Raw genomic sequence first — 21,405 nt, 5'->3', positions numbered from 1 at the left:
GCTCCTTAATTTTTTATTTTTTTGTCCATTTCTTTCAAGGATCTTATAGGGAGGAGTGACTGTCTCAGGCTAGATTTGTGTGTCCCAGGCCTCCTAGTTGAAGACATCTTAATAACACCTTATTATCCCTGACAGAAGTTGAAAAGCTTCCTAAGAGGCAGCCGATGGCTCAGTTGGTTAGGCTCAGTTGGTTACAGCGTGAGCTCTGAACAACAGGGTTGCCGGTTCAGTTCCTGCATGGGAGGGTGGGCTGCACCCTCTACAACTAGATGAAGGACAACGACTTGGAGCTGATGGGCCTTGGAGAAACACATTGTTCCCTAATATCCCTCAATAAAATTAAAAAAAAAAGGCTTCGATAGGGAGTAGGTTTGACATCTGCTCTGGACTTTAATTATATGCTTCTTTCATAGTGTGTCCATGCTGACTTTTAAGGGTTTGGGGACAACCAAATTCTCAATAGCAACATATCACTAAGAGAAAAACAAAACAAAACTGGACTTCTCTTCTTTGCTTTATACTTTGCAAGTATGGTGCTGTGATTGTAAACACACTGACAATGGCAGCTAGTTTTTTGTTGTATTCTCTAGCACGACTACCAAGAACAGTCTGAATGACACGGACATTGAAAGCCCATCTGCTACAGCTCTAACACCTATCAGGTCTAATGAAGAATGGAGCCTCTGTACTACAATTAATCAAGGTGAAGAATATAGTCAACTCTCATTATTTGTGTGAGTTACATAAACTTGCCATGCACACCGAATTAGCGAACACTAAACTATTGTTCTCACGGGAAATACTGCATTAGGTCCTGGGAACCTCTGGTCACAACATCTTTGTCAAACAAAACCCTATTTACGTTAATATAGGTTCATTTGCCAATGTCCTTTTAAAAATCACCCATCCCATCAGTGCTGGAAACCTGCTGGCCCACATAAACCTTTTCCAACATAACAGTCAACAGGTATGTTAAAAATTCTTCCGTAGCCTCCTGATCTGCAGAACCTGCCTCACGAGCTTCAAGTTTTTAACTTTTTCCACAAGCATGTGGCCTTTTAAACCATGGGAGCCAGCCAGCACTAGCTGAGAAGGGTTTAACACTTTCCCAGCCCTGGGAAATGTGACCGTAAATTTCTTTGGGTTTTGGCTTCACAACAATGCTGTTCAGCACGTTTTTTTTTTTGTTTGTTTGTCTGTTTTTGTTTTTTGGGTTTTTTTTATTGGCTGTCATCACATGAAGCCACAAATTTAGCTGCTTTACCATCTTTTCCACAGTTTCATCACACATCACAGATGTTACTTTAGCACTTTCTGGAGCCGTCTCATATATAGATTGGTGAACTTCCTCTTCCTGTATCTGGAAGTTTTAGTTGACATTGAACGATTCAATGAACACTGTTGATTCATTAACTTTGAACTCATGGCCACCAGCACTATAACTCGTGCTTCAACAAAGCTTATCCAACACACATATTTTCTCCACAAGGCACATCACAGTTTTTTTGCACTTAGGAACACTAAGAAGCATTCTGAGACTACACTTGGGGGTCACTTCAAGTGTTTCAAACAGTCAAATCACCAACAAAAAGCACAAAATGCAAACAGAAAACATGGTACCAAATAAACCATGAAAAGGACACTGGTTTACAGTGTCGGCGCTGAAACAGAAGGTGGAGTATCACGGTGTTTGACCTGCAGTGGGAATGCACTTTGGGAGACTCACATTTTCACCGCTCTGCACACGTCTGCGAATGACTGAAAGTGTGGAATGTACTGATTTTGAGATTATAAATACATTTTAGCTAACAGGGGAATTTGCAAATATGGATTCCATGAATAATCAGGATGAACTGGGCATGTTGAGAAACTTCTCAGGCAACTGACTATGCTATTTCTAGCAATGGTTAGTGTCAGTAAAAGCTCTGTGTATTAATTCTTTTGTTACAAAAGCAAAACACATTAGATGTGGTCATTTCATAAGGCTTATTTGGATAAAGCAGGCAATGTTTAACTAATCTCTTTGTAAATGCCTTTCCCTATTCAAAGAAAACAATGAGTTCATAAATAAGCCACACATTGGTGCCTCTTCAGTAGCAAAGTGGTCAACTTTAAACATTATTTGATATCCTACTGTCAAGGGGACACAAGCTGGAATTCACGTTCAACACCTTTTCTTCTACACCACCCAGTTTTCAACTTAGTTCAAAAGATTAATTACTCTGTTTTTCTTAATTGCCAGTCTTCCTAGGAGATTATAGAATACTCGAAAGACTTTTCATAAACATTCTTACATACCCTCCCACAGTCACTGGTTTCTTTTGTATTCTAATCACTCACCATATTTTTAAATTAAATTTATTTATTTAAGTGTGTTTTTCCAGGACCCATCAGCTCCAAGTCAAGTAGTTGTTCCAATCTAGTTGTGGAGGGCGCAGCTCACAGTGGCCCATGTGGGGATCGAACCAGCAACCTTGTTGTTAAGAGCACCACGCTCTAACCACCTGAGCCATCTGGCCGCCCTTCACACCACATTTTACAAGGGATGAATTTCACTTACTTTCTAGCTCACTGATGAGTTGATTATTATGTAACTTGACAGCTCGATGCTGTTCTACTTGATCTTCCAATTCAAATATGGTTTCCTTCATGTCTTTAATCTCCGCGTCACTCTCTGATGCTTTCTCTTGCAGTTTTAGGCTGGTTCTGCTCAGCTGTTCTGCTTGATGCTCACATACCTCCTTCAAGTAAGAATAATCCTTTTCTGCCTAGAATAAAAGGGAGGTTCCCTGGTCAATTTAACAGGAAAGAGTTTGCCACACATCAGCATCAGGCTCATGGACGCAGCAGCAAAGGAAGCTCCTGGAACATGCCACACCTGGCATCATTTCTATACTCTTAGCCTCAGAAATAGCCAAGGCTATAAATATTCAGAGAAATGTGATGTGTAAATAGACAAATGGGTGGATTGTGTGCCCCTTCCTACCACTTTACTCCTAGCACATTGGGAGGCGGGGTCCTGCACTAGGAGAGCTGGCTGGCTGTGCCTGCCTCACCTCACATCTGTTATGGAGCAGCTCCCTCTGTCGGTCAACCAAGAACAACGCCCCTTACGAACCCCAAATCTCTCTAACCATAAAATGTGGTTACAGTGTTTCTTTAGAGGAATACAACATTAATGTGATAGAGAACATCAGTTGAAGGCATAGAACATAGAACATAGAAAACGCATGCGCTGGAAACAAAAGTGGCACAGTACAAAAACTCACTGTAAAAAAAAGATTAAAAAAAACCTCATTGCACCTTTTCAATTTTTAATCACTAAACATTTAAAACAGAGAAGAGCACCAAAAAACTGAGGAGATAACCATGCATCCACAGACTTAACGATGGTTAAATTTTGCACGTTTGTTTAATTTTTTTTACTTTAACTAGGTTTGAAAAAGTCTCAACTTCCTTCCCACTCTAGAGAGTAATATGTATTATCCTAAAATTGGTGTGTGGTCATTCCTTGAATGGTTTTTACACATATAATTTTTACACAAATGATATTATACTATATTATGCTTTTGCCATGTACTGTATTATACTGCATTGTACTATATGCTAACATGCTTTTGATTATGCTTTTGTAACTTGTTTTTAAGATGTATCCATATTAATACACATCGCTCTAGGTCATTATTTTAAACGGTGCATAGCATTCTATTGTCTGAATATACTAATGATTTTATTATTATGAACTATGTCCCTTTTCTATAGTCCTTTCATTAATGTTACTAAATAGTTGTATATTTAGTAGGTAATGTAAGTTTGATATCTAATAGATCTCTTCCTGGATTTGGAGGGGTTTCCATATACAATAGATGTTTTTTCCAATTGCATTTCATGTGCAAAACCTTCTGTCTGTATGCTCTACGGGGACAGGGACTCTGTGTGCTTTTCTCCCCTTGAACCCCAGGTACCTACACAGTGTCAGACACATGGGAGGCCCAAATGAGTATCTGATGAGTGAACCAAGAGTGGAAGGCAGTATTGCACTGTTTTTCAATTGGGAGATCATGATACAGAAGGAAGGAAGGGAAGGAGGGAGGGAATAAGTGTGGGGAAGAACCAGGATACACTGCCTATGTTAAGGGAGAGCGTTGTTCTGTGAAACTAGTACAAAGCTGTGTGGCTCTGTGTTACAAATTAAATATTGTCACTGAAGGTTATGGTCCTAAGTTTGAAAGCTGCATCACAGTGCACCAAAATGGCTAAGGGTGAGAACCTGGAGCCGGACTTCCAGTTTAAAACCCCAATTCTACCAAACCAAGCCCTGTATTCTTTAATCACTCTGTCTGGGTTTCCTCATCTGAACAATTAAACGAAATAATGCACTTAAAGAGCCTGCCGCAGTACCTCGCACATGATAAGCACGCCGTAAGTTATTGTTTCTCTCATAATTGCCTTATGTCTTAGTGTATACAATATTAGACAATAATATAATACAGGTCCAAGGAAATTACAACACATGTCACAGACCCAAAGTTTTTTATCTGATAGCTGCTGTAATAAACAGAAGACGGCTTTTAAGGAGAAAAGGGGCACTGCGTTTTAGATACTAGAAGGCTTGACGGCAGTTGCAAAGCAGCCTTTGAGGCTTGCGTCCTGAGTCAGACCCTGCTTTTATGCAGGGCTGGCCAGCTTGTGTCATGGACCTTCAGACTCAGGGCTACTCACCTGGAGCCTAGAAACACACACATTACTTGGTTGGGACTGCTGTGGGGTGTGTGTAAACCCTGAGGGTGTAACCAGGTAACCGAAAGGTTGAGAGCCCTGAGGAGGGTCTCTGCATGCAGCTGGGGCTGCTGCTGGCCTCTCAGAGGCTCCTACCTCCCTTTATACCCTATGTGTTGGCTCCTGGTGATCACAGAACCAAACGGTAAGCACAAGGGTGGGCGGGGCCACCGCGACGTGCTGCTGACTGCTGGGGTCGGTAAACCGATGAGGTAAACCTACAAATTTCAAATTACAGACATCATTCTTCCATTTAGTCTCAAGCTTAGCAATGTATTCCAGAAAGACATTTTATTAAAAAAAAAAAAAAAAAGCAAATCCTTAAGAAGCTTCACAACTTCTTCCCTAGGAGCTTGCTAGGTAATAACAGGCAGGTATTTTTATAATATATTCATTTTACAAATTAACATGGAGACGGGGAGAAATTAAATCAATTTAAAAAGAACAATCCAATTTACCAAGTAGGTAAGCAGATGAGACCAACTTCCTGTGCTCTGATGACTGTTACCACGTTTTCCTGAAAATAAGACCTAGCCGGACCATCAGCTATAATGCATCTTTTGGAGCAAAAATTAATATAAGACTCGATATTATATTATATTACATTATATATTATATTATTTTTTATATTATATTATGTTGTATTATATTATATATTATACTGGGTCTTATATTAATTTTTGCTCCAAAAGATGCATTAGAGCTGATGGTCTGGCTAGGTCTTATTTTCGGGGAAACAGGGTAAGAGTTCTAGGTTGCCGTCTATTTCACCAGCCTTTCTGCAGGCTAATTCTTTTGAGTCTAGTTTCTCCAGTTCAAAAATCACACTATCAGACACCCAGCAATGTGATTTTCAATGTTTCCCTTTAAAAAAGGAAATCCCTTTCACGCATTCCAAGCACTTCTCATCTTCAAAAATCAACTTTCTTTAGAAATGGGGTGTGCAGAATTGCATTACAAATAGATTCAAACAAATTTCCTGAGAGAACTAGTCCTGCTTGGAGATGGGGCCAGCAGACCCTATCCTTGCCGCTCTGACAGCCACCAAAGGCAGATGGCAGCAGAGATCACTGAGGACTCCCTGGTAGGACTCAGCCTCGTCACGCACCTTCTAGGAGCTTGGGATGCAAGGGCAGGCAGAGCAGCTCTGAGGTACACTGGGCTACAGTCTCAGAAAGTGTCACAACCTTTCCTCGGGCTTGTCAGACACAGAAATTGAGGAAAAGGCATTGTCACAGGTTTGGTTCCCAGGGAAATGGACTGAGCTGGGGATGTGCACATAAGAAGTTTGTAGGAGAGTGTTCTGCAGGAGTGAAGGAAGCTAGTTGGGGCAGAAAAGAAGGGAACTGCAAGGCAGCCACAGCAAGGGGAGCTCCACACCTAGGATGCCCTTCAGAGCTGCTCCAAATTGAAGTGAGGGCCTGGGCCTCCCCCCACCCAATGGACTGCCCTGGTGCAGCTGTCCTGGGGAAGGGGCAGCCCTGGGGCAAGGCAGCCCTCCTGGCAGGGGGCAAGCCTGGAGAGGGTCTTCAGCTGGGCAGTCAGCAGCCATCACTGCCCCACAGCTGGGGGAAGGAGTGTTCCAGTCTGGGGATCTGGGGGTGCAGTCGCACCCACTGCAGACATAATAGAGCATTCCTGTGTTGGCCACAGAGGTACCACAGACACATCTAGGTTTTCTTCTAGGGAAAGTGAACAAACGGCCATGATGGTTTGACCACTAAATGATCTACAAGGGCAGAGGCTGGTAAAAAAGAAGTTAAGAATCCCACCTACCCATCCTCAACAACATGTCTTCCTCTGATGGGCTTGAGACTCTTTGCAAACCTCAGCAAATATAAAATGCATAGTAGGAGAACATGCTGGTGATACATAGGTTTACTGCTTCTAAAGATACTAAGGGGCAGAGGGAGACCTCAGGCACAAGAGAGGTGGCTCCCGGGTCTGGGGGCACGTTTGGCCTCAGGACCTGTTTGGGGCTGCCTGGCAGGTTCTGAGAGCAGCCTAGTTTGCAGGCCTGGGCATCCTTTCTGGCTGTTTACACGTCCAGTCGCTGACAAGGGTCCCTCCTCAAACCTGCTCCATCTTCTATGATTCCTCACTAGTAAGCAGCAAAACCACATATTCTGTCACACAAGCCAGAGATCTGAGTGAACTGAACCCCTCTTCCCTGCACACATGCAGTATCAAGTCACCAAACCCCACTGAGCCTACACCTTCTAAATGTCTTTCCAGACCACGTCCTCCTGCCTAATCCCTCCCCCCTCCCCCGTTCAGTCCTTCATTCTTGCTCACCTGATTGGGGCCAAAGTAATCTTTCTAAACTGCAAATGTGATCCTGTAACTCCCATTTAAATTTCTTCAGACCAAAAGCACAAGTGACCAAGATAAACGAAAAAAAAAGACAGGTAAATTGGACTTCATCAAAATTAAAAATTTTGTGCCTCAAAGGACACTATCAATACACTGAAAAGATAATCCAACGAATGGGAGAAAATATTTGCAAATCATGTATCTGATAAGAATATATAAAGAATTCCTACAACTCAACAATACTAACACAATACAATTTAAAAAAATAGGCAAAGGATCTAAATAGGTATTTTTCCAAAGACATACATATGGCCAACAAGCACATGAAAAAGTGCGTGATGTCGTTAGTCACTGGAGAAACGCAAATCAAAAGCACAACGAGACACCATGTCAACACCTAATAGGATGGTGACAATATGTTTTTAAATGGAAAATAACAATGTTGGCAAGGATGGGGAAATATTGTGGGACCCGTATACATTGTTGGTGGGAATGTAAAATGGTGTGGGAAACAGCCGGGCAGTTCTTCAGAGAGTTAAATATAGAATTAATGTATGACCCAGCAATTCCACTCCTGGGCATATAACCAAGAGACACGAAAACACATATTCACACAAAAATCTGCACACAAATGTTCATGGCAACATTATTCATAATGACCAAAAAGTAGAAACAACCCAACTGTCCATCAACTGATGAATGGATAAACAAAATGTGGTGTATTCACACAATGGAATATTAGTCACCTATAAGTAGGAATGAATTACTGATTCATGCTACCACGTGAATGAACCTCAAAAACATTATGCAAAGTGAAAGAATCCAGATGCTAAAGGCCCATGTATTATATGATCCCATTTGATGAAATGTATAGAATAGGCAAATCCATAGGGACAAAAAGTAGATTAGTGGTTGCCAGGGGCTAGGAGGGAGGGGTATTGGGGAGTGACATGGTTGCTTTACGGGGTGATAAAAATGTTCTATAATTGATTGTGGTGATGGCCACCCAACTGTGAACATATGAAAGATCACTACTTGTATACTTTATGTAAATTATATCTCAATAAAGCTGTAATTAAAAAAAAAGTCTTCAGTGACTCCACTTGAGGATAAAACGCATTCTGCACGAGTGGGAGGCCCCCTCCTGACACTTCAGGGAAGCACCCTGTGTACTCCAGCAGTTACACACTATTTGCTATTTGCATGGCTTCCTTGATCAGGCCAAGCTTTCTGGCCTGAGAACTTGTTGTTCTCTTCCTGCAACATTCCCACTGTCCCCACCCTCGACCAACTCACCTGGTTAACTCCCATTCCCCTCAAGACTCAGGTTATAAATCAAACAAAAGGAGAAGTCTTGATGATCCAGGTTTTCTCTGTGAATTTCTCTACTGTGTTATAATCAAGTAAAATTCTCGTAGTGCATCGAGACTTGGAAGGGTGCTTTCTTCAAACCAAAAGGTTTTGGCCTTAAGACAACAGTGTATTAGAGGCCTTAGGTCTGCTTTAAATGTCTTCCTATTTCTTCTTTATTTTCATGTAACCAGGAAACAGTGTAAGTTAGTAATTAAGAGTAAGAGTTCTGGGGTCAGACCCAACTTTGAATCCCAGCCTTCATCAATTAATGAATTAGCCTAATAATTTAATCATTCTCTGCTTCAGTTTCCTCAACTGAAAAAAATTAGATGACAGTATCGACACCATAAAATTATGATGATTAAATGAGATTAAATGATCTAAAGGCTCTGAGTACCCAGCACATATAAAGCACTAAAACATTAGTTCCTATTATTAAAATATGATAAACTGAACTTTTTAACATATTGATATAATTATAACAGCCTCTCTCCTAATTCTGTTGCAAGTTTCTCTGACATTCAGTCATTCATTCAACAGGTATTTACTGGATACCTAAGATATGAAAGAAGTCACAATGTTAAAATTATATATAGTATAAAAGTGAATAAACTTGGACTGATTGCGTGAGTAACTTGACCATGAGTAAGAATGTGTTATTTTTGTTGTGTTTGTTTCCACATCTAACTTGGCTACTCTAAACGCCTTCTGCTTAATTCTTGGCCCTGTTCTGAATAGGTACTGGTGATGAAGAGCCACGTTTCATTCATACTGGCCTAAATTCAAACATTTCTCCCCCATTATCTCTATGCCAAGATGGAGGAAAATATGCTAGTTTAGTTTATACTTTTGTTACAGAAAAAGAAAAATGGCTATGGAAAACTAAAAGAAGGTAAAAATCTGTATTTCACTCTGGGAACTCTCTAGGAGACATTTCGTGCTCACCAAGCTGCTCCCCAAGCACCCAAGAGAGACAAATGCTGGAGAGACACCAGGCTCAGAGACAAGTCCTAAGGTCAAGTTAAAGAAAGAGAAAGGTACTCGGCTTCACGAAAGGTATTATCACATCTAAAGAGAAAAACAGGTCCCTCAGGAGAGAAGGGGGAGGTCAGCCAGGGAAACCCAGAAAGGGAGAGGTGACACTGGGTCCACGGGAGACGCCATGGCCTGCTCTTGCGAATTACAGGGGAGCTCCGGGAACGCGGCACAGATTCTGTGGTTCTGGCCCCACTCGCAAGACCACCCTGACTCAAATATCAGATCTCCCTTCATCAAACCCTCAGGTTGAGCTCCCACCTCTCTTCACCTGGTTTCAAGAGCAGAGCCCTGCGGGAGTGGGGGTGGGGGAGATCCAATAGTCGTGCCAACACATGAGTGTCATATCTGACCTAACAAAGGATGAACAGGCACTCTGGCTTTACAGATGATTCTTCCTAAGCTTCAGCTCCTGTGCACAGCAGGCTTCAGGCTTTGCACAAGGTTGGGGCCTGTGGCATGTTTCCTGAGGCCACGGCCCACCCTGAAGGTTCCCCGAAGAGCCTGCAGGCCTTTCCCCAGCTGCCTCCCTGGGCCTCCTCCTCCTGACTTCCACGGCAGCGCAGGAAGACAGGCTCTGTTCACACAGGTTCCTTACATGCCTTCTTCCCAGCATGAAGTCACTGGGTTCTGTTTCACCAAGAGGGCTGATGTATCGTCACCAGCCAAAGATACTGGAGAGAGTGGGGGAAACTTTCTGAACTGAAAATCACTGACATTTCCATGTTTGCGCTGAAACAACTCTCCCAACAGTATCCAGTCCATGATTCGTGGGGACGTGATCCCTAGGTTCCCCTCAACTCTACCAAAGAGATTCACCGACACTTCTGAGCTCCTCTGAGGTGCTGGGCTTGGGCAAGAGTCTTTCACACAAGTCATCCGAGCTGATCCAGACCTGGCAGCCTGCTGAGTCCACAAGACAATGGTCTCACAGAACTGAAGGCCTCTGTGAAGAAGTGACACCATAGTTGAGACCTAAACTTTAAGACAAGACCAGGCAGGTGAAGAATAGGGACTGGACCAGGGAAACAAAGAGAGGCAAGAGCACTTCTGGCAATGACAGCCCTCACCTGCTTCACCTGGTGTTAGGACAAGACCTTGGCCTGGCTGGACCTGGGCAGGGAGGGCGGTGGTGGGACAGAGGCTGGAGGTGTAAGCAGGTGACCCCAGGGCTTCGTGCAGGGTGGAGAGTTTGGTGCAAAGGGAAACTGCTGAAGGCATTACACACTCGGGAGATCCCTGTGAGTGCTTCGTGGAGAACGAACAGGAGTGGAGAAGAGTGAACGTGTGGAGGGAGTCCTGTTGGAGGCTGTGACAACGGTGCCCTTCTCTACCCCAAAAGCCCTTCTCCCTTTTCTTCTCACAAAGAATCCCAACTTTGTTCAAGAGTCAGGATGTGATCTTGTGATTTCAAGAAGGGAGGAGCGGGGAAGGGTGTGTGACCCAGTTCTGACCATATATAAAGGGAAAGCTGCTGAGGTGGCTGCTGGGGAGACATGTTCTCCTGATAGGACTGGGGTGCCTGAGGACCTGCCAAGCCTCCTGCCTGCTGGGACCATAGGGATGAGATGCTGGAGACGCTGCGTTCTCTGCACCCTCCGCAGGAAGGCGGGGGAATCATGGAGCTGCCAACTCAGAGCCTGGACATTATGCAACCCCTGGACCACAGCTACCAACTGCCTATGTCCTGACGTCTGACAACATAAGCACAGTGAATGTGTGCTGACTTAGGCCACTGACAACAGGGGTCCCTGTTCCTTACAGTACAAAGCATCACCTGGGCATTCTGGTGGACCACCTGCTATGCAGGCCAGGTTCCAGGATCTCCTCGGTCCTTCAGAGAGTCTTGTTCTAAAGTCATGGCCACAGGACCGTCTCCTTGCCACATCTTTCTCTCAAGTTCTGGTTTTGCCCTTTATGGCGAGTGGTTACCCTAGTTTGGCCTGGTGACCAACACGGCTCACACAATGATCTTTTCACCTCTAGTTTTCTCTGACCTTTCAAAGCAAGTGTTTCTTTATAACCTCCTTACTCTTCTGGAAAAGACCTGAGTTACTGCAGAAAGAACTAGATTTCTAAGGATATATCACTGATAAGCTTTCAACCTCAGGGGGAAGAAATCAGTAGTTTCTTTTAAAACTTCTAGGTGTCAAGTCTGGGTAAAAATTCTTTAACTTGAAACCAAGATTCCAAACAACTTAAAACTTGAAAGTCAAAAAAATGTGAACCTGAGTTGCACTGTAACCTGGAAAAACAATAATCCCACGTGACTACATGCTGCGTGTTGGTTCGGGCAGGCGCGTGGGGCTTACAGGAGGTCGGCACTTCAGGATTCTGTGGGATTAGGCCCTTCCTTAAGGTCGTACAGAGATATGTTATAGAATCACACATTAAGCTGCCAGCAAAATGTACACGGTGGGTATCAGAGAAGCTGAAAGAATGGAGAGATATCAGCAAATAATAGCTGAAGACAAAGCAACGAGGGAAAAAAAGCCTATAAAACAGTCACACAATTACTGTAAACATCCTACCAACTTTCCATTTATTGTATGAGAACAGACCAACCAATACAAAAAAATTTACACTTTAAGGATTTTCAGAGACTCTTCTAACAGTGTCTGAGTCACTCAAGTAACTTATCTAAACTGGAAATGTATATAGATTTACTAAATCTCTTACACCATGGGATGGTTTGGCATTGCCTTTCCTCTTTGTAAATAGGCTATTTTGTTCTTTTCTCCTAATATTCACCTTCTGCCATAAATGAGAGTGGATGAATGTAGAGCTCAAGGGTAAAAGTCCATCCCTTGTGGTTCGCCTGGCAATTTACATGACAGTCACTCTGACACCTGCTTAAGGTGGTTATGTCTGAAAGTTCTACGCAAGAATGGCAAGTGAGGCAACTGAGAACTGAAGAATCAAAGTTTACCCCAGGAACGCAAAGGTGATTTAACACTAGATTACATTAGAAAATCTGTTATTGTAATTCACCTCAGCAACAAATTAAAGGAGAAAAACATCATTATTACATAAAAACTGTAAGATCATAGTAGATGTCCAAAATATACGGTATAGATCTTACAGATGTATAAGATCTACAGTAGATGTAGAAAAATTCAATTTCCATCTTTTTTTTTAAAAAATAATAAGCAAACAGGGAGACTGGTTGGCTCAGTTGGTTAGAGCTCAGTGCTTGTAACACCAAGGTTGCCAGTTTGATCCCCACATGGGCCAGTGAGCTGTGTGCTCCACAACGAGATTGAAAACAACGACTTGACTTGGAACTGACGGGTCCTGGAAAAACACACTGTTCCCCAATAAAAATTAAAAAATAAAATAAACAAACAAAACATTTCTTAGCAAAATACTTGCATAACTCAATAAAAGGTATACATCAAATGCCCACAACAGTCCTTAATGATGAAATTGTTCAATGCACTCCCTTGAAAGCAGGAACAGGATCCCTCCACCATCACACTTCTTTTCAACACTGATAATCACATTTCTAGTCAACACTGATAACGGAAAGGTGCCTGCCTGAGGCCGCAAAATTAACCCTTAGCCACATCAGAAGGACCCAGGCTTTCCACCTCTCGGTCCAGCACTTTATATCCTTCATTAAGTTTTGTGCTACATCCTTCGGGCATGAGTCTCTTCTGCCTTATTTGAATTCATGGTTGCTGGTGGATTAGTTGACCTTCTGCAGTGGGGCTACAATATGCTGTTAAGTCTGCCTAAGAGGTCTCGGTTTTTCTACAGTAATAGAAAAGTGCAGAAAGATTAGTAGAAGATACAACATCACTGCAATTACAGATCGACGTCCCTGTACACATAAGACAGCACAAAAGCATAGGACCTTGATACCTATAAAATAAATTCTATGTGACACCATGCCTCACACCTTTTACTTATGACTCTTACCTCAAAATACTAGCTAAACCTTTTCCGTCCTAATGTCATGTATTTGATCATTTTAATCAGCAAGCAATGCATAAAGATATGAATGAAATACATGTACATGAATAATATAATTAACAGCTTGATTTAAAACACTTTGTACCTAAATGTCATATGATTTCACTTATATGTGAAATCTAAAGAATAAAATAAATGAATACACAAAACAAAAACAAACTCATAGATACAGAGAACATTTTGATGGCTGCCAGATAGGAGAGGGGTTAGGTGTAGGTGAAAAAGGGGAAGGGATTAAGAAGTAGAAATTGGTTGTTACAAAGTAGTTATGGGTATGTAGGGTACAGCATAAGGACTATAGTCAATAATATTGTAGTAACTATGTATGGTGTCATATTACTAGATTTGTTGGGGTGATGGATGAGAGGGGTTGTGGGCAGGGTGAAAAAGACGAAGGGATTAAGAAGGACAAGTTGGTAGTTATAAGATAGTGATGGGGGTATAAAGTAAAGCATAGGGAATATAGTCAATAATATTCTAATAACTATGTATGGTGCCAAGTGGGTACTAGACTAGTCAGGGGGAATCACTTCATAAGTTATATAAATGTCTAATCACTACGTTGTACACCTTTTAAAAAAAGGAAAAAAAGTATGTTGGACCTTGTACTCTACAGAGAATGTAAATGTTTTTCCCTTTTCTCCAAAGTAGACTTAGTTTATCCCAGAAAATTCTAGATTTTATTATCTTCCTTTAGCCAAAGCTGTAATAATAAAGGACAGAGTTATACCTTTAAATGCTTTCATTATTAACCAAGTAAGGACAAACTTAAACAAAGAATTTTACTCAAAAAACTAAGAAAAAAAACAAAGGAATGTACAAAAAGCAGGATAAAAGAATTGATTAATTAGAAACAAATTATTCAGAAATAGATAAACAGTAGAATTGATAAGCTAATCCAACTGGGTTTTATCTTCATAAAACGTGGAGTGACATACTCCACTCTTTTAAACAGGAAGATTAAACATTGTAAGTATACTGATACCAGTTTGTATGCATGTCCAAAAGTGCATAACCTGGGAAACGTTTGAAAAGACATATAGCAAAATGTTAGTAGTGTTTTTCTCCAAGCAGGGAGATTAAAGGTAGTGTTTATTTTCTTCTTTATACTTTTCTGTATGCTCTAAACCTTCTGTAATGAGTATTAATTTTATGATCAGAAAAGCTATTGTTTTAAGGTGACACATTTTTCATTGACACACATATTTAATGTGATACCAATCAAAATACCACAGAAACAGATGAGGGACTTGACAGAGGACTTTGAGAAGGTCACTAGGGAGATTAAACATTTTGCAATAGAGTAATGGAGGGGGGAACTTATTCCACAGATATTAGAACTTAACGTAAAGCTACAATTACCAACCTACAGTTCAAATGGACCCCCGGCTAGTACCTTCAATGGAATTGCTTTCACAGTTTCAACAAAATGCTGTGAATTTAGGACACAGGCAATGATAAAAGTACCAACACTACCAACACTCAGATCATCAGACAACCCAATGCCAGAATCAGTTTGCAACTCACTTAACTTAAAGGTAGACGAAGCCGTAGAGAAAAAATCCCCTTGGAAGCTCATGGCTAATTTGTTTCTTAAAACAGTCATAACCCCTGAAATGTTTTCAACCTCTCTCACCAAGGAACCCCTAAATCACAGACCCAGAGCTTAGAGGAAATTCGAAACAAGAAGCCACCTGTTTACACCTTTCCAGCACTGCTCTGTGAGTGGGAAGAATATTATACAATTACCAGCCATCTTCATTACATAACAAAGTTCCAGACTAATTAAAGGATTATTTTTTAAAATGAAAGAAGTGATTTATTTAATTTGATCTTGGGTTGGGGAAGATCTTTCAAAGTGAAGAAGGGGAGGGGGGAAAAAAGTAAAGAAGACAAGATTTGAATGATCCAACAACTTGATGCCAACTGTTGGCAAGTGCTTATGATCTGCTGGTGGGAACGGACTGGAATAGCATTTCTGTAGGGCAATCAACCTGGCTAAACGTATTGAAAGACTTTAAAATGGTCACACTCTGACACAACAAGTCAATGTAGAAATCTTGCCTAAGGAAATAATGACAGATCTAAAAAATGTATTTACAACATCAAAAGACTGGAAAAGAACATAAATGTTTGACAATAGGTGACAGGTAAGGTACATATGACATACTGATATAATAAAATACTATCTGGTCTTCAAAGTCATGTTTAAAAGAATAATAATGAGAATATGCCCAGAAAATATTAAATTTTAAAAAGTTAACAATATGTACAGGGTGATTCTGAAAAAAAATTTGTCAAACTTGTGGGACACATACACACACACATATCTGAGTATCTGGAAGAAAACACCAAAATAATGGTTATATCATTAACTTGGTGGAGAAATTTGGGGTGATTTTAATTTTCTGTTATCAGTAGCCCAAAGCATGCTAACCGATAGACATGGATAACTCCCGTGCATTCTTCAAGACTCAGCTTATTGCCTCCTCTTTCAAGAAGTCCTCCTGCACTACTCCCCTTATCCCATGTGTTCTAAGTGCTCCTCTTTCCCACAGGAGTTTGGGCTGCCCTCTATGACATACATTCTTTATCCCTGCATCTTTATCCCCTCACTGATTCCATTCACTATATCCCCACCATAGTTTGAAGAGCCTATAGTCAGAAATCGGGATGTTTCATTTTTGTATCCCCAATCTGCCTGGAATCTAACAGAGCTTCAAGCTGGAATGCTGGATTCATGAATGAAATTGACTAAGCAAAAGATTCTCTGTGTTGTTAATTTAAAGGTCAAGGAGGGAAATGTTGACAAGGATGAGCAAATAGTAGTCAAGAGCTATCTCCTTACCTTGGCTAGTAGGCTGGAGACATGTTTAATTTCACCATGTGCCTTTAGTAATTCTTGTTTGAGCTCAGTGCAAGACAGTTCCAGCTGATCTTTCTCAGCTCGAGCTACTTTCAACATTTCTTGAATTTCACAGCCCTCCACCATCTGCCCCAGGGGACTGGTCTCTCCAGCTCTTTGCTTCTCGTTCTCCAACTGAGCCTTCAAAGACCCATTTTCAATCTTCAGCCCTTCCAGTGTAGCTTTACACTCTTCCAGAGTTTTGGCCATCACACTGTTATTGTGCTGTTCCAGTTCGAGAAACCCATTCAGTTTTTCATTTTCTTCCTTCAGGTGTTTAATAACGTCTAAAGATCCTTGGTTCTCTTCCTCCACCTTCCGTAAACTGCAGGTCAGCTGCTGCTGAATGTGGAGCAGTTGCTCTCTTTCAAAGCGACCCTGTTCAAGGATCTCTGCACACTTCTGCTCCAGTTCTAGGCGTTTGCCTTCTTGGGTGCTGGGCTCTTCATTCTTCACTCGCTCTTGTAAAAGATGTATCAGCTTCTCATTTTCTTGACTTAGCTGCTCTGCTCTCTCTCGATGCTGGTGAAAGGAAGTTTCCAAAATCGTCTTCTCATCCACCAGCTTCTCATTTTCAGCTGTCAGCTCCTGCACCATTTGTTGCTGGTCTGACAATTCTTGTAGCGTAGCCTGCAGTTCTTCGGCGGTGCTGTGGTGATTTTCTTCCATCTTTTGTATCTTCTCCGTCAGAGAAGCCAGGGACAGTTCACTCACATTGTTAGGGGAGCTCCCAGTGGTGGAACACTTGGAACTCTTAAAAGGGTTGCTTGTTGAAGACAGGGGCCGAGAAGGGGTGTCTGCTGTGATGTGCTCAAAATCGGAGGCATCCGGTGACAAAGAAGCTTTGGTAACATCACTACTCGAAGAACCCGACGTCCGTAATGCATTTCCATGACGGCTGTTTTTATACTCGTCGATTTCACCAGACAACTGATTTCCAGTTGGGCTTCCGAAGCTTGACTCTTGGGTTATGGATGTTGGGCAGCTGCTGTCACCAGTGTGACTTGCTCCACCTTCTGAATTTGGTGAATGCTCAAAATCAGTCAGTTTCTCCTTCAAGGTCCGGTTTTCTTCCTGCAGGTCAGCAAGCTCTTTCTGAAAATGCTTGTTCTTCTCCTCAAGAGCTCTTATCAACTGTTCTGAGTCACTTGCTGTGACTGAGGATCCATCTAACTTTGGGTCCAAAGCATCGGTTCCTTCAGTGTTCAGAGTCCTTTTCTCCTTGTATTTCTTAAGTTCACTTCGAAGCCTGTTAATTTCACTATCTTTAGCTTTGGCTTCTGCCAAAAGTTCCCGAACTTGGGACTCAAGCACGGCCTTTTCTCCACCTTCATTCTCTTGCTTGGGTCGTGTGGAAGTGGTCCTCAGATGCTTGGTAGGGGTGGGTGTGCTGGAAGAAGTTGGACTGGACACTGATTTCCTTGGGTTGGAGGGACCACGTGGCACAGTTCTGTCTCTTGAGACAGTTACTGAAAGTTCTCGAGGAGCTGGAATGCCTGTCCGTTTGGTCGTTGTCACAGCCCCTAAAGACAGAAGCAGAAACCAGTGAAACAAAGGAAGCACTTTTATAAATGAAACCCAAATGACTTCAAGGCATGGTGAACATGGTGGCTGTCGCCCTTCGTCCATTTCCTCCACCTCTAGATAATTATCCAGTTTTGGTTTTATTTCCCTTCTTCCGCCTCCGCCCCGCCTCCCACTCCGGTTCAAGCCATTGTTTCTCAGTCTAGTTGTGTAGGACACAGCTCCCTGGCCCACGCTGGTATTATGAGCCTTGCGCTCCCCTGGCTGAGGCAGTTGGTCGCCAGTCGATCGGTGGGCCACTCACAGTAGCTCCCGGCAGCTCTTGCTGCTGCCGGCCACACAAGCTGGATGCCGGCCGCTCCTGGCAGCACAGGGCAGCACACAGCAGCTCACACCGACCTCCAGCTGCTCACAGCTGCGCAGCTCCAGGGAGAGCCATTGTTCATAATCTTAGCTATAGAGGGCGCAGCTCACCGGCTCATGTGGGAATCGAACCGGCGACCTCGGCATTAGGGGCACGGCTCTCCAGTTCTGACTAGGGCTTCTGTACCTCCTTCCACAGCCCTGTATTTCTGGGGAGGCTGACTCCAAACCTGAGCTACTCAGCATAATCCTATCCTCAGCATGGGCACACCCCTTAACTAAGGTCAATGAAAGGTGTTCTGGGTGAGCTTCTAAAACAATACTGGACATGAATGAGAGCTCATGTAAGTCTGGGAATGACTGGCAACCATCTTGTCATCAAAAGAGGAAGGTGAAAAGCAGAGAACAGAGAAAGAAGGAAATCAAATTCTTAGTAGCATTGTAGATTTGCTAAATCAATCATCACTGAGGCTTGGCCTATTGCTGGCCTTCCCATTACACCAGCCAATAGAAGTCACCTTGAATCGGGTTTTCTGTAATTTGCAATTTAATACATCTGAACTGATAACCTTGGCAACTAAAAAAACAGCCTTTTGGCAAAATACAAGTTCATTATGAATTTCTCAATAAACACTTAAAAAATTCATCTGAACATATTTTGACTGAACACACATTTGATTAAGAAATCAGAAGACATAAATAATGCTAAGGAGATACTGATCTGATTCAATAACCTATTGTTGCTTTTAACGTAAGTGGAAATGGTGTACTCATTTGTATCTATAAAGAAACAAGAAAAAATGGGACAAGGACATATTGTATATATCTATGGTACAGCTTTAAATGTTTAAAGGATTTATATAACATGGAAATGATAAGGAATTTAGAATACTTACAATGGGAAATGTAAGGAATTGTTTTTTATACTACTATAATTATTTTTAAATTTTCATCTATGCTGTATTTTTCTTAAATTGTCAGTTATACTATTACTACGGATGATGTTAAAAAAAATTCTAGGGGTGAAAACCCAGACATGGATCTCCTATATGCTCTAGAAATGAAACCCACCTCAGAGGTTAGAGTGTAAATGAAAAAACCTGGACCTGTTTTACAAACTCAAAGACCATTAGATTAATCAAGGCTGATTGCTATGACTTACACAAGTATGCACCCGGGTTGGAGGGCACCCAACTCCAAGCCTCTACAGTGTGGGAAGGGTTGGGGGGCAGGGGATGCAGCCACAGACTGGCAGCAGCCCCCACATGGCACCGTAGCCAAGACTGTTACTAAGACATGAACAAACTGCATATCCTAACATCCTGAAATCTGAGGTGATGATCTTAGGTGACTTAACATCTGTTGCTAAGTCTCTGACAGTTGAGTGCTTTTAAAACTTTGACATAATAAAGGCTAAACTGTCATATTAATATACAGAACGGTTTTTATATTAACTTTTCCTATTAAGTTACTGGAAAGCTAAGAGTACTACAGCACACATGTAATGCTCTCGGGTGTCTAGAGGCCTCACTTGCATCACACTACATACACAGTGAAGAAAAAATGTATTTAATTATTCTTGTAAAATAAAGATTAAAATCACTAAGCAATGAAATGTGTTAGTAACAGCAGTTCTCTAGAGTGAAGTAATCTTGGCCAGGACCACAATAAAACTGCAAGATAACTAGACTTTCACCGTACCTATAGTCAGAACAGGCAAAGCTGAGAGTCCAGGACTGATTATCACGGGAGCATTGGCCATTCCTAATAATGCCACTAAAATTAAGGCTCCTTTTCAATTATTTGTTGGTTTTGAAGATGGAAAGATCTAAAAGAAGGCTGTAGATCAACTCAGTCATCATTGCCAGCTACAGTTTAACTTCTTCCTTTTGCTGCCAAATCTTAGTTTGTTCTCCACTTAGGTGTTACTTAAGCCTCATCCAAACTACTAGGAATTTTTTTTACATCAAACCAAAGTACATTTATGAAATATATCCAGTTGTGGATTATGAGACACGCAATCCAGTTGTATTTCTGACTACATCTGTTCTTTTCTGTTCTTGCCACTTCTTCATCCCTTGAAGAGAGTCCCTAGTTTGTTTTCAATTTTCTAAAAGGTTCTTCCCATTCTGTACACATTATTTCAGAAACTGCAATTAGCAGAGGTAAAATTTAGAGAGTTGTTAAAATTCATCATCAGACCACACTAAGGTTGGTGCTTGGCTGCTCGCTCCCCTATTTGTGCTCAAGTCTGCCACCCAGACACACCTCATCATGGGCACTGGTGGGCAAGAGTAAAGTGGTAAAAAGCATAGGTAACAATGTAATCACTAAGTGGGGTTCCACCCTCATTCTGCTTCAAGTACTGTTGGTTCAGCAGGCTCAATGCTGAACTGAACAATACCTCCTGGAACCCTGAAACTGGGCCTGCTGCTTAACAATGCACCACAGCAGGGGTGACAGCAGGGGTGGGGGAAGGCTGGGGCCAACGGCACAGGGACTGGCTCAGCTGGCACCCTTACTTCTTTTGTCTCCTTCCCATCCTCATTCCAGATCATCACCTATTCCTACTGAGGCTGGTTGTCTTAACTGCAAGAAGTGAAAAGAAAAGCAAGCTCCACCTAATAATTTATTTCTAAAAAACCATGCTTCATGTTACAATTTAAGAGTCCAAATGAAAAATGAATTTATACTGTGGCTGATCACAGGTGCATTAAACTATGTATTCATAGAGACACACACTAGGAAGGAACGTTGAGAATAGATGAGTATTAAGCTGGTTGGATGGTGAGAAATTTTCCTGTTTCTTTTTTACAGTCACATTTATGCAATACATTAAAAAAAACAAAAACAGGAGGTTTTCATAGAACAAAAAGCACGTTCAAAATAACAATAGAACGATCAGTTAAATCATAAATCAGGTGACTATTTTAAGTAGTGATTCTCATGAGCTGAAACTAAAATATTTTCAGTCCCTTTTTAATTTCCTCATCTTACCCAAAGAATATGCTACTGGGGTTGTTCTTTGGAAGGTCTTCTGTCTAACATGCACTGATGAAGGAAATGGTGACATTCTGAAATTAATCACTAAGCTTTCATTTATTCAACAAGAACTCATAGAGTACCCGTCTGTAGAAGAGACAGGTGGGATACACAAA

At 41.8% G+C, this 21,405-nt stretch overlaps 1 protein-coding gene across 6 annotated transcripts in view; it reads right to left on the bottom strand.

The window, feature by feature from the left end:
• SPECC1 (sperm antigen with calponin homology and coiled-coil domains 1) overlaps positions 1-21,405 on the bottom strand; it is a 241,520-nt gene that overhangs the window by 72,060 nt on the left and 148,055 nt on the right. For 5 of the 6 annotated variants that reach the window (XM_019757420.3, XM_088801896.1, XM_088801895.1 and 2 more), the window contains 2 exons: positions 16,304-17,883; positions 2,561-2,768 (listed from right to left, as the gene is read on the bottom strand). In XM_019757420.3, coding sequence (XP_019612979.3) covers positions 2,561-2,768; positions 16,304-17,883 — 1,788 coding nt within the window. The remainder of the gene's footprint in view (positions 1-2,560; positions 2,769-16,303; positions 17,884-21,405) is intronic. The other variant, XM_088801898.1, reaches the window with a different exon arrangement.

This window comes from Rhinolophus sinicus, chromosome 12 (assembly GCF_057876585.1).
Source record: "Rhinolophus sinicus isolate RSI-liver-muscle chromosome 12, RSI-T2T, whole genome shotgun sequence".
In the NCBI taxonomy this organism is placed as follows: Eukaryota; Metazoa; Chordata; class Mammalia; order Chiroptera; family Rhinolophidae; genus Rhinolophus; species Rhinolophus sinicus.
This window is presented reverse-complemented; position numbering and strand designations above follow the sequence as displayed.